Source organism: Synchiropus splendidus, chromosome 10 (genome assembly GCF_027744825.2).
Source record: "Synchiropus splendidus isolate RoL2022-P1 chromosome 10, RoL_Sspl_1.0, whole genome shotgun sequence".
NCBI lineage: Eukaryota > Metazoa > Chordata > Actinopteri > Syngnathiformes > Callionymidae > Synchiropus > Synchiropus splendidus.
In genome coordinates this window covers 5,310,295-5,323,226 of record NC_071343.1, presented here as the reverse complement: position 1 = coordinate 5,323,226, position 12,932 = coordinate 5,310,295, and the positions used below count along the sequence as shown (strand labels likewise).

The window sequence follows — 12,932 nt, the reverse complement described above, 5'->3', positions numbered from 1 at the left end:
AAATCAGTTTCAAGTCAAGATGTGTGTCCTTGTGTTGAAGAAGCAGAACCAACTCATAAAGCAGCTCCTCTTCACAATAACAAAATATATTGTTTGATAGTGTAGGAACGGTTACAGGTACAGGAGGAAATTTAAAAAATCTTTTTCCAACCTAATAGAAAGTCATTTGAGTCAAGTACATTAGTTGGTATTCAAGACATATTTCTTTGACAACATAAAAGTACTTTTTGATATATTTATCTACTTAATATATCTACAGAAATATTATTGACTGATTCATTGTATGACATTTGCTCCCTACGAGGTGAAGGTAAATGTGGCATATACTTCTCATATACGACCACTTTGTTCTGATCATCAGGTCGAGGAGGCAGCAGCCAAAGTAAACAGGCCAAGACTTAATTCTCCGTAGAAATACCACTACCTCCACTATGAGAGCAACAAAGCGCACTCAGATGAAACTAGAAACCGAGATTCACATGCTCTCGAAAAAGACACGCACAGATAGGACAATCTGCCCTTTGCTAAATGAGATCCACGGTCTAGCACTCATAGGAACTAAGCTGCCTTTTAACAGTGAGTTCCAAACACTCTCTCTGCACTGGCTGGCCATTGACATAACAAATAAGAACCAAACCAGTGACAAGGACAGCCCCAGTGGAGTCCCATCCTCACTGGAAACAAGGCCAACCAGACTCACACAGCAGTCATGAGGAAACAGGGAACACTGTCCAAGATTTATTCCATCAAAGATCCTGCTCAGGATGAAAACCAGCTTTTCACGTGCTTGTTCAGCCTGGACAGACAACAATGTATATTTGGAACCAGGAGAGCCGGCGGCGACTTGACCTGTCAGTCCTGACCTGTCACTCTACTAATTCATTTAATTGACAGAGGAGTTTGTCTATTTTCTCCTCTCAAGTAATAAATGTCTCGATAAAGATTAGTCAGAGACTAATCTCTTTTTTTCTGTTGTCACTTCCCACTGTTCTTAACTGATTGAATGCAGATGGTGACAAATAAAGAATGTGATGTCATTAAGATGACAAACATGACATATATGCTAACTGTATTTTTATGCTACAGCTTATGCATAATGCCACAGAAGTAGATGCAAGTAATAAAAAAACAAAACTTTAAGCATCGCTCCATGACACAGTAAATATAAACTCAACCCATAAACTCATTCTAGTCTCATGTTGTTGACAAAAATCTGATTATTAAAATAACAAGTCACATGAGCGACAACTTCACTAATTTTGCCCCTATTTCACATGTACCAAACATCAGGCCCCGGGGCCAATTCCAGCCTGCCAAATCATTTTATGCGGCCCGCAGGAGTTTTTAAATACAGTTCCATTACAAATCCATTTGTAATTTAAAGTGCACCACAAACTAGGTCACCTCCAATGCATCACTATCCTCAAAGACAACAGTCTTCAAGCTCCAGCGTTTAAAAAGCTATTTTTCTAGCAGCAGAGATACTGAATGTTAACAATAAATCAGTGAGTATTTCTTCTGAGGTGGAGTCAGTGGTGAGTATCAGAGAGGCCTCAGCCTCATGTTAAGACCCTTACTTACCGCTTTAAGTTGTTCAAAAAGAGGAAATTATTTTCTGCCCAACTGAGTTTAAAAATGCAGTTGAGTTTGAATAACGTAGATTGACAACCTGCTCTACTTAAATGTTTGCAAAAAATGCATTTTTCCTCAAATGTAAAAGACCAAAATTTGTTGGAAAATTAATAATCTAAAAATACTGCAGCCCTCAAATTTTGTACAAAACTCTTGGACTATTGTATCATAAAAAGTAGTTACAAAACAGGAAAAGTTACAACATAATAATGGAAGGAAAACACAAAAAAATAGATCAAAACAGGCCTGTATTACGTTTTAAGAAAATTAACAACTTACAATAATGTGTAGTCTCAAGACAGTTTGTGTCTGGCCAAACCTCGAGGGTTTCATTTCGGTTACATACACCTCTTCAATACCTCCAAGTCTCTGAAGCGTTCCGACAGATAAGGTCCCTTCCACTGAGTAGTCATGACGTTCCAGATTTATGTACATGCAGACATGGAATTCTTGGAAGCTGAGTTCATCTCATGATGAGTGGTTTACTGACTAGATGTGGATTTATACCGCAGAGGTCAGGGGGCGAGTGGAACATCAGGGGGTGATCTATCTGTCCCACCTGTTAGAGATCTAAGAAAAACTAGCCAGCAGCTCACAGCAACTGGCATTTAAAACAATTAAGTTCCCTGTCAAGTCCCTGTGATGAATTATCCGGAAGCTTTAGCTGCCGCTATTCTAAATCTCTCCAACAAGTGCCTTTGTTGTAGAGAAATTAATGAAAACAAGATTGCCTTTCATAAGAGCTGATCTAACAGTGCGACAGCCAGCTGCTCTTCTTTGGGAATAAAAACAGTCAGCATTAAACACGGCTCAGACAAAATACTTCTCTTTTTTTTCGCAGCACTCGTGTGGAAAACAAATCAGGCGGCGAGTGCAGTGGCCATCTGTTTTGTTATTTGATATGTGTGAATACATGTTGTAATGACTTTGTTTGTGAATCACTCTGCGCGGCGGAACACACGAGAGCTCTCGAAGTGCTGGAGTGTTCAAAGCTAATCATATAATTGGACACAATAGTCGATGACAAATGGAGACGCTCGGAGCCAGCCAGCTGGGGAAGTGAATATGTAATCATTGTGAAATCATATCATTTTTGCATATTTGAAGACAGCTTAATAGAGTTTGCATGTCAGCACACTTTCAAATGATGTTCAGAGAGTGTGTTGACGTATTTGTTTTACAAATCGGGCTTTTCTGCTCTCTGTGGTTTGTCAGGATGAGGGTTTTTTTCCCTCTTTTTTTAATCGCTTGAAATAGGGATTGAGTGGTAAATCAAAGATGCGCTGGGTTCTTTCCAATGCCTTTGTAGCGAAAGTACTTAAACCAAAGACGCTGTTCAAATTATCAAAGCCAGTGTTTTACTAGGTAAGTGCTGTCTTTTTCGTGCCAACAACCGCAGCACTAAATTTAAGCTTTTATGTTCGAACATTTTTGTGCAGCAGATTTTAAACAGGCATTTGCAATTATGGATTTTAAAGATCATTTCCATCTATGTATCCATCCATCCAACCATCCATCATGAGCAATCAATAAATCAGATCAGAGGACAAAGCAAAGTTGGAGATTACTCTAAATGAGGGGGGAAATGCATCTCAAGTTGAACCTTCAAGATATCGCAGTTGGATCTTAGAATTGGGGAAAAAGAAGAAGAGTGTATACAACCTGAAGAGAAGGTTCTTAATGTGGGGTCTTTGTGAAATGTATTTGCGACTGAACTCACGACAGCATGCGTTTGGACCGACTGAAATTTTATTTGTGTGGACAGCGTGTGAGGGATGAGGTGGAGCAATGGTGTTGGATCCCATGGGAGCGTTCCTCAGGGACAATCAGTTGCTGTAAATACACATGCTATTTCTACTTTTCCGTTGCAGAATCTGTGTAAGGCCCATTTATGTCACCCTTACGGACGAATATGTACCTGTCACTGATGACATGCTTCCATGTGTTCTTTACGTTGGTGCTGTACACTAATATATCCACCTGGAGGAGCAGCCTAGAGTCAAAGGTTTATGACAACAACAAAGTCCAAAACCAGGAGACTCTGTGTTGATAATGCACCTTTTGCACAAGAGAGGAAAATAAGAGGCAGCGGTTGGTGAGGCCGTTAAGTATATCGCAACTAGAGGACAGAGGATTTCCACCATTGCTGTCTTCTTCGTGTCTCATTAGACCTACATATCGAATAGCAACTGCAACACTGCCCCCCACGGTTCCCAGTGTACTGGTCTGTTTGGCCTGTATCTGTAAGCTTTGTGGGAACAGACAGAAGGCTCCGCCTTGATCCAGATCACTATGTAACATTGAGTATGAATGGGCCTTAAATCTCCAGACGCAATTTATTAATTCCAATTTTTCTATGGATTCCATTCTTAGAAAACATTGGAATAAACATCAGATTCAACAGGATTTAAGGGAGCAATAAACCAAGGGGATTTCTTATGATGACGTGGGCATACCTGTTAGGAAAAGGGGCCATCGCTGGGGGGAGGGATCTAGTCATGGGCGGCTAAGTAATCTGAAAACAAAACAAAAGAATGTTATGTTCCTCATTGGTCATTTCCATTGCCACAGCATCTAGATCATCTTCCCTAATCACAGCTTTTCATTCTCCACCACTTTGCCTTTCTCTCATTTTTCTGCCCAATGTTTGCCCAACAGCTGGTGACTTTGTCTCCAAATTTCTCCATGAGAGCTCTGATATTCTCAGTCCTGATCTTGTCCTATTTGTCACTCATAAAAAGGACAACTGAAGTACCTTCAGCTCTGTCACATCACAAGCTGCAGTCATACGACTTGACCTTGACATGTGGTGTGGCTTTGGTGAGCATAAAACTTCAAAATCTATTTTCACAAATGACACAGCCACTCAAGACCAGCGCACGTTAAACCCATCATCCCTTTAAATCCGACATATTATCAGCTATACAAGCATGTAAAACGCTCAGCGACAGCCATTTTTGTTACACAAGTAAAATCTTTTTTGCAATTTGGTTTGAGGTATTTTTTTACTATAGCATTCATGTTGTTCCCATTAGTGTGAAGGAGGACTTGAAAGAGCCGTGATGTTATATGGATACTGTACACAGACAGACAGGGGCCTCCTCATCCACTGTACGACATTAGCAACAAGCAGCTGCCTGCGTTTACGTCGTTTTTCTCCGGGCTCTTTAATACAGCAAACTTCTCCCATGGTAAACTTTACAATAGGATGTTAAAACATACTCCTGGACTGCCACAGGAAATGAGAGGCACATGTGCATGAATCCCCCCCTCACACCCACCCCAGTAATGTCAAGCTCAAGGGTTCCAGCCTGACACTAATTGATTCCTTTTGTGGACAGAACTATGTTAAAGCATATGAGCTATTGTTCTTATCTGTGGACGATATACAACAATATCGTTCACGCAGCGGGAACTGTCAGGAAGGCTTCGGCGAGGTAATCTTTTACGCCGGCTATCTGCTCCTGCATTGTCTTCCGTCTCCATTAAAAGGAGATAATCTACTGCGAGAGTGTCAAATATGCTAAACTGACTCCATTTGGCCCCGCAGTTAGCAAAGAAGCAGAGAAGAAGCAGAAAGATTTGTCCTTGATTACAGCAGAGAGTCTATTTTAGCTGATTGTTATGTAGCCGTTTCCCACACACACACTGCCAACAACCATTAGCATGTATTAATAATGTAAAGCTCTCAATTCCGTGTTTCTTTCCTCAACTCAGCTAAGTGCCTGCTTTGGAACCTTGGCCTCCTCTTGTCAGTCTTCTCTATAGATGTATTTTTAAGTCAGCATAGCGGTATGTTCTTGACAGCGTTCCATTTGACTCATGTGGGAAGGGTTTTAATTGTATCTTTGATGTGGAATTGGACCTCCACCGGGGCCGTGTTAGGGTGAGTCAATATTTAATCCAGTCTCCCTTCTGTCTTTATATGATCTACGACGGTGAGGCAGCCGATACGAGTCGATACAAGACTGTAGAGAGTGACTGAAAGCAGACAAGAGACGATGATCAGGCCAAGATTCTTTAAGGTTTTTTAAAGTATGCCTAAGGAATGTATATATATATATATATATAAGTGAATGCAAACCTCACAGATTTTTTTTACCATGTCGGGACCTGAGATTTAGGTGAATCCACTTATCTGTTTATCTGGAATTGATAACCAGACAAATACTGTAGATGACAGACAGGTAGCGTGAGGTACGAAGTAGACAGTATATATCATCTCAGGTCATGGGAGATGTATTCAGTCTACTCTGAAAACGGAAGATTACAAAAACAGGAGACATCTCAATGGCAAAAAGCATCTTCCTTTGGGCTACATTTAAAACAGATACAAAACATGTTTAACATTAATCACGAGTTAACTTTGGTGCGATTAATTGCGATTAAAATTTTTACTAATCGACAGCCATAAAAATAAAAAATGTAAAATGATGGCACATTTTGGTAGAAATTATTCATAGTGTCTCCATCACTGTGCAAACAGGGGACAATATAGTCCAAGAAACAAGGTTTGTTGCCGTCTGGACCTAAAAACCCCTGAAATCGGAGAGTTAAAGATTAGGTTCAAGAAATATTGAATGAATTAAAACAAAAACTAAAAAAAAAAATTCTCATTTCACATCAGCTAGAGGAAGTCCCCTCCACCCCAACCTTCACCACGATCATCTTCTATCCTCTTCATCTTACTGCCTCCATGAACCCATTGGTTGTTTTCCTTTTCTCCCTCTCACTTACAGCTCCAACACAGAGCCTTCCGACCTTCCCAACTTCACGCATACAAACTAGTCTAGACACTGTATCTTCAACCAATAATAAATCATATGTCCCCTTGAAAATACAAATGAGAGCCAATGATTATTCCTTAAACATCTCCGTCTGAGGCATAGTTCCTCGTTGTGACCTAGCAGGCCTCGGCATTTGACTCCGGACAGTGAAAAATATTACGACGTTAAATGCTAATGCACTCATTTAAGCTGACGCACATTTGAAGAAAAGCTGACTGACAAATTTGAACTAAAAGCAGGTAGAGAGGAAGCTTGAGAGAGAGAGCGAGCATCGGCCGAAGAAAAAGGGAAGGGTGGAAAGATGGAGGAGAGAAGGCTTCCACTTCCTCTGTGTGCACATCACGTCTTCCCTCCCTGAGCTCAATTACAGGATTGATACTCAGAGAGGAAACTTCATCATGTCGTACAGATGTCTTCACCGGCAGAATGGGGCGGGCCGCGCGTGTTGTCATTTAATGCGACATGGTCGGCGCTCACTCAAAAACTAACCAAATGAAAACCAGTTGGACTTAAGATTTCATTATGGGCTGGTAAAGGAAAACACCCAGCTGCAGTAATAAGCACAGTGAAGAGAACGAACTCACATGAAGACGACGCTCGCTGGCGTCGGAGTGAACCAGCCATGCCTGCTGGATGTATTATGCTGAGTGAATTCATTTAAAACAATAATTTGCTAACAATAACACTCTCAGCGAGTCGTTCGGCTCCATCATTGTAAACATTTTTTACGGCGTGGACAGCTCTATAAAAGTGCTGCAGGCATCATTGGGCGCAGCCATCATTAGTCAGTGTCTGGTGTTTAAATCTGAATAATAGCGTGTTGCGGCGCAGACGCACATCCACTTTATACATGGTCTCATTTCAAACGTGACACAAGAGGCGAACACACTCCACAACAATGGCCGTGTTTTGCTTTAATTTGATTAGGTTTTGTCTCAGCAAATGCCAAGTCCTGTTTTGCCTGGAGAACATATCTCTTAATCACGTTCCATTCAGGCTGTGTCTTTCATCTAAATCTCACAGACGTGGCTCACACCCAACTTTATTTTGCTGTGAGGTAAAAAAAAAAAAAAAAAAAAGGCAGACACACACAGACACACACAACAGAAGGCGAACATACACTTCCAACAAGAGGGAATACAATGACAAAAGCCCAGCTCTCATCTCTGTCATATAAAGTGATGTTTTGTGTTTAGCTGTGTGCAACTGAGGTGTGTGTATATTTGTGTGTCTGCAGGGCTCAGATCCTTGTTGTTTGCTTTGCTTCTCCATTAAGAGAGCTGTAAAGGAAAGGGAACAGATGGCTGCTGGCCCGCTCTGTCCTGCATCCTCTCACAACTGCCACACTTCCTGTGCGTCCATTAATCTTCCGCCGATACTCCTGCAAGCACAACTTTATTAAAACAACTCAGGAGAGAGCGAACAACAAGCCCGCGCAGCTGTCAGGAGCAAAAGACAAAACCATTCGTCCGCAGAAGAACATCCTCGGATTTCTTGGCGCATCTGTAAAGCGGCTCAAATGGAATCTGTGCTGCTCAGTAGAGTTGTACAGAAGCAGTAAACGCTCATTAGGACGGGGCTGCAACTGCTGTGCTAGCTACTTTGTCAACTCGTGAAACACTCTCAACTTGTATGTCAAATCTTTGTCGGCGTTTGGTTGTCTACACGAGGGAAACTTATTTATAGAGACTGAACTCACCGGTGTCATATTGAATGTATGAACAGCTGAAATAGTATTTTTATTTACAGTAACATGGAGAGAAAAACACTCCCAACTGTGCGGCTAAAAAAAAAACCGCATCACTCGGTAATGTTCCTTTAACTGTTCCCACAGAAGAAATATATTGCTTATTAGATGGCCGGCACAAATTTACATACTGTCATGAGAAATATTCAAGCAACTACTTAGCTTCGCTCACTCTGTTCACAACAGTCAGTGAGTAAATTGAAAAATCAATTTCAATTTAAATTATTGGAATAAGGAACTCCGGGAGGCAGGGAAGAAGAGAAGCAGATCCTCTCGATCCCCTTTAATTGGAAAGTCATTTCTTCAGGGTATTCTAATGGCTCTGAGGAAGATTGCAAAATAAGGTTGATGAGCTCAGGGGGAGGAGGGAGCCATGGTGTGTGTTTGTGTGTGTTCAGCTGACCATGTGTGTTTTCATTGTTTGGCCACACACTCGTCTGTCTTCTCCTCCCTTATGACAGAAGCGCCAAATGAAGACTAATCCGGCCGGTTCAAACATACTCAGGCTCACTCTCTCTCACCCCTGTGGTCACCCCTCTCCTCCATGTGCTATCTAGGGGGCGTTGCAGGCACTCGCAGGTCAAACTGAACGAATCATCTCTTTCTTCTCTTTACAATTGAACCGTCTTCGTTCACAAATGTGATCGCAACATGATTTTTTGATGCTCTAAATGATCCACTTATTTGTGTGAGACAAACAGACTCGGAAGCCTGTTTTTGGAACATTATACCAGTTCTGGAGAATAGCGCTTGCGTCGCGCTCCCTCAGCGCTTTCGAAAATGAGCTTAAAGAAATCATTTACGGGCTAATTTACCACGGTTTGTGTGCACAAGAACTTGTAAACTCATTGCAAACTAAGGTCTTGTTCACACGGAGACGGAGAGGTCTGACTCCACCATTCCATGTCGGACGCAGAGTTGAGTTATATGGCAACACCAGTGGCACCAACCGAATCCAGACCTTTGTAAAATAGGGTCTATTGAAAAGTACAAGCAATTTATGAGTCAAAGAAAAAAGCAAATTTAAGGGGCTGAGTTCTTTAGCATGTCTTGAATGTAGGTTTAAATTGATGGAAGTTTTCTAAAGGCTTGGTCAGTGTATGCAATATCCAACCAATTTTGCACCAAATTCATCATGGCCGATACACATTGAGATAATCGGATCAGATTTCAAACGGTAAAGCAAAGACGCCCTGAGTGAAAGGAAAATGGACCCATGATGCAGAAACCAGATTCGTGGAGATGTGGCAGCAGTATCCAAATGTATTCAGCCGACCAAGAGACTAATGCTGAACGTCAAATAGTTTAATATGATCAAGCCATTAGTGTAAAAATGGTCATATGGTACATATCTCTTCTTCATGCTTATCCAGCGAGGTTTATACTAAGTCATCCATTCACCCACACAATCACCCAATGTCGGCAGTATATGAGATATTGATATGACTGTCAGTTACACGAAACATCAAAGGTTCAATGTATGTGTCCATGCATAACAAAATAAGATCAGTGGGAAAATAGCCATGGACTTCATCAAAGTTAGTGTCTTTTGGACAGTACAACACAAAGAGCAAGATTCATAACATCAGAATCTGAACATCAAGGACGTGAGCTAGGAAGGAAGCAAAGAAAGGAGGAAGGTCATCAGACAAAGAAAAGTTGAAATCAATTACAGCCATAAAGGGTTCAACTAAAGAAACATCCTATTATAGGGGCTTCAAAATCCAGATTTCAAGCTTAACTCCTTCTCATTTTTGGACACTCTTTATCGCCCAGCAGGCAGAGTGATAGAGGCTCATGATGGCAACTATCGGCTGAGTCTCAAGGATTTCTTCTTTCAATTTCTGAGCTTCCTGACCTGAGCTTGGAGGGTTCACTATGGTATAAGTGTTTTATTCAACAGTCCAGTTCCATCACCAGTAACCATTTATTTATTTTTATATAAGGCAGGTAAACAGATCATTCTCATTGGAATAATACATCACGAATGGCTACCTGCGAATGAAGCCCCTGCGCACGCAGTCTTTGCTCAAGTTCAAGACCCTTTAAAGGAGATCGGTGAGGCGGACCGTTCTTGGCCGCAGCTCTGAGTATTCTGATCTAATTCCCCTCTGATCATCTCAGCCAGGATGGCCATTTAGTAAAGCAGTTATATTGCGGGTCTCTTGATAACTGACTGCTGCCCCGAGACTGCAGAGCGACATTAGGAAGGTGCGGCTGGATAGTCTGATAGGACTAATGTCACCTAATCAGATAGTCCATTATGTATTAGCGGAACTACAAAACAGTTTCATCTGACAAGGGCCAGGCCACATTACCTAAATGAACATTTTGCAAGCATGAACATGGATGCCCAGAGCGGTGAGGGGAGGGCTGCAGGACTGTGGCCTGCGCTTAGACATTCGGCAGTAATTATTAATTTATGATTGTCTCTGGTCTTAATGAAAATGAAAGCCAGGAAAGAGAACAGGGAGGGATAATGTGGCGTGAAATTGAGTTTCATTTGTACAGGGGCCACCTTTTAACTCTCTGCTTCTTAGGCGGAAATGGAGCCAAGCACTTCTCTCTCTCGCCGTCTCTCTGGGGAGAAAATGTACTTCACTGTTTCATTTCGCTCACTTCCTTCTGCCATGTTTGAGGCTCACCACGCCCTTTGACATCTTCATTCTCTGTCATCAGGTGTGACGTCGCCTCATTGTTTTAAGACTTGGTTACTTTCTTAAAAACAGATTTAATACACGGATTGACTGATCAAAGCAATGGCTGAAGAGATTTAAATCTAGATTATGTACATGTCACGCCACCTGCTGGCCACACCACTTTACTCTGTCATGATATTACCAGGTCCTTTGCTCCTACTGCAACTTTGGACTGCTACCTGGCAACACAGACCCTTCCACCTGTGCCCTGGAATCTGGCTCTTTTACCTGAAACTTGTTTGCCTCTCAGACTGAAGTTCTGATGTTGATCTCAAGTCAAGACCATATCATGTCGACCAAGTCAAAGAGTCAGGACTTTGACAGCCCAAGACGGAGTCGAGACCAAGACTAATAAGGACGGCGAGACCAATAACAAGAGCGAGACCAAACTGAATGCAGAACAAACTTAAAATCATTTCAGTTCTCAAGTAATTTTTTTGTTCTGTTTCTTTCTACCATGAGCTGAGTACCTTCACCTGAGACAATGGATGGTGACATTAAAATGGTCAACAAAAAGAAGGTTAAACACTTAGATATGTCCACCAGCAAACCATAATTCTTCCATTAAAAAAAAACACTAACACTGTGATGCAACAAACAGTCGTCAGAAAAGAGCTGACTTTGAGGATTATTACTTTACAGGAAATATCAAAGAATATTTGCCACAAAACAATATATAGTCATGAACATGAAATGGGAACCATGCACTTGTTTGTGCTGCGAATGAACATACAAATAGTAGTGGTGCAACAAACTAGTAACCCCATGAGACGACAAGAGGACCACGATATGAAACACTGCATAGACAAAAAAATGAAGAAAAAAAATCACTGAATACACCTGATAATTATGTATAAAATTTGGCTTCAATGAAGAAGTAAATCACTAATCGCTAAAAACAGAACTCTGAAACAACCATTTTCAAAACGGATTTGGAAGTCTCCCATCTTCATCATCCTCCAAACTTATCTGCATGAGTTGACCCTCTGATACACTATGATATTATCTTTCCTTTCTCTATGGAACTATGGAAATGTTGTCTCTATTGAATGTATATTGTTACAGTTATATTTGGGTTTGGTGTATCCAAATCGTATTAGTGCCACCCAACATTCTCAGACACTCCTGTTGGAAGAATAACGAGAATTAAGTGAGTTTACTTACAAAGATGGGAAGTGGAACAGTGGACAAAATGTACGATGACGAAGACACCCGGAGGCGAGCAGCACACACCTCCTGGTCCTCACTGAGGGTCTCTTCCTCAACGAGTGTCAGTCTGACTGAACAAAACATGAACAAAACCATTGTTTGAGTGTACTTCATCAATTTTGATGTTTCATCGTCAAGTCGCAGCATTTTAAACGCTAAATAACGCACATAATAGAAAACTAACAAATGCTAAGCTAAGTTGCTAATCGCGATTAGCAACTTAAATACACTTCCACCAACTCTCACGTTGATATATAACACACATAATTACCTCGGGGAAATCAATATAGTTCCAAAGCATCTGGTTGTGAGTTCGTTCATCCATTATTTGTCAATAATACGTAAGTTTTATTTCTGCCAGACGAGTGGGCGCTTAAACTCCGCCCCCTTTTCAGGTGACGCAATCCCATTGGCTGTAAATTAATATAAAAATGAAAGTTAGGTTGTGACAAAGACTGTTTAATGACATTGATATTTATTCTAACGTTGGAAATACATTCATTAAATTTACAGAATTAATTTGCTCAGATCATTTCCCTGCAGCTGTGATCAAATATGGTACAACTTGCCGGGACTTTTTGCTGTTTGAAGTTCAACCTAACCAAGAGTGAAACAAGCAGCGAGATGTGGTGGAATAATCGGCTCTGGCCGATGTCTCCATGTTTCCACTTCCAGTGAACAAGTCGCAAAGGTCTGTTGTCACGACAGCAGGATCACATCTATAATGCACATTTGGTATTTAAAGTTCTGATTTGCTCCGACTTCATGTGCGCTGATATGAAACACGTCGCTGCAGGGCCTGTTCTGTGTCGGAGGAGGAAGAAAAAAAGAACATTTAAATGGAGAAATAAACAACGG

At 41.3% G+C, this 12,932-nt stretch overlaps 1 protein-coding gene across 4 annotated transcripts in view; it reads right to left on the bottom strand.

Moving 5' to 3' along the window:
• clybl (citrate lyase beta like) overlaps positions 1-12,474 on the bottom strand; it is a 121,055-nt gene extending 108,581 nt beyond the window's left edge. For all 4 annotated transcript variants that reach the window (XM_053877662.1, XM_053877663.1, XM_053877660.1 and 1 more), the window contains exons 1-3: positions 12,346-12,474; positions 12,030-12,145; positions 4,089-4,147 (exon numbers count right to left, since the gene is read on the bottom strand). In XM_053877662.1, coding sequence (XP_053733637.1) covers positions 4,089-4,132 — 44 coding nt within the window. In that variant the 5' untranslated portion in view covers positions 4,133-4,147; positions 12,030-12,145; positions 12,346-12,474. The remainder of the gene's footprint in view (positions 1-4,088; positions 4,148-12,029; positions 12,146-12,345) is intronic.
• Positions 12,475-12,932: the final 458 nt, after the last annotated feature.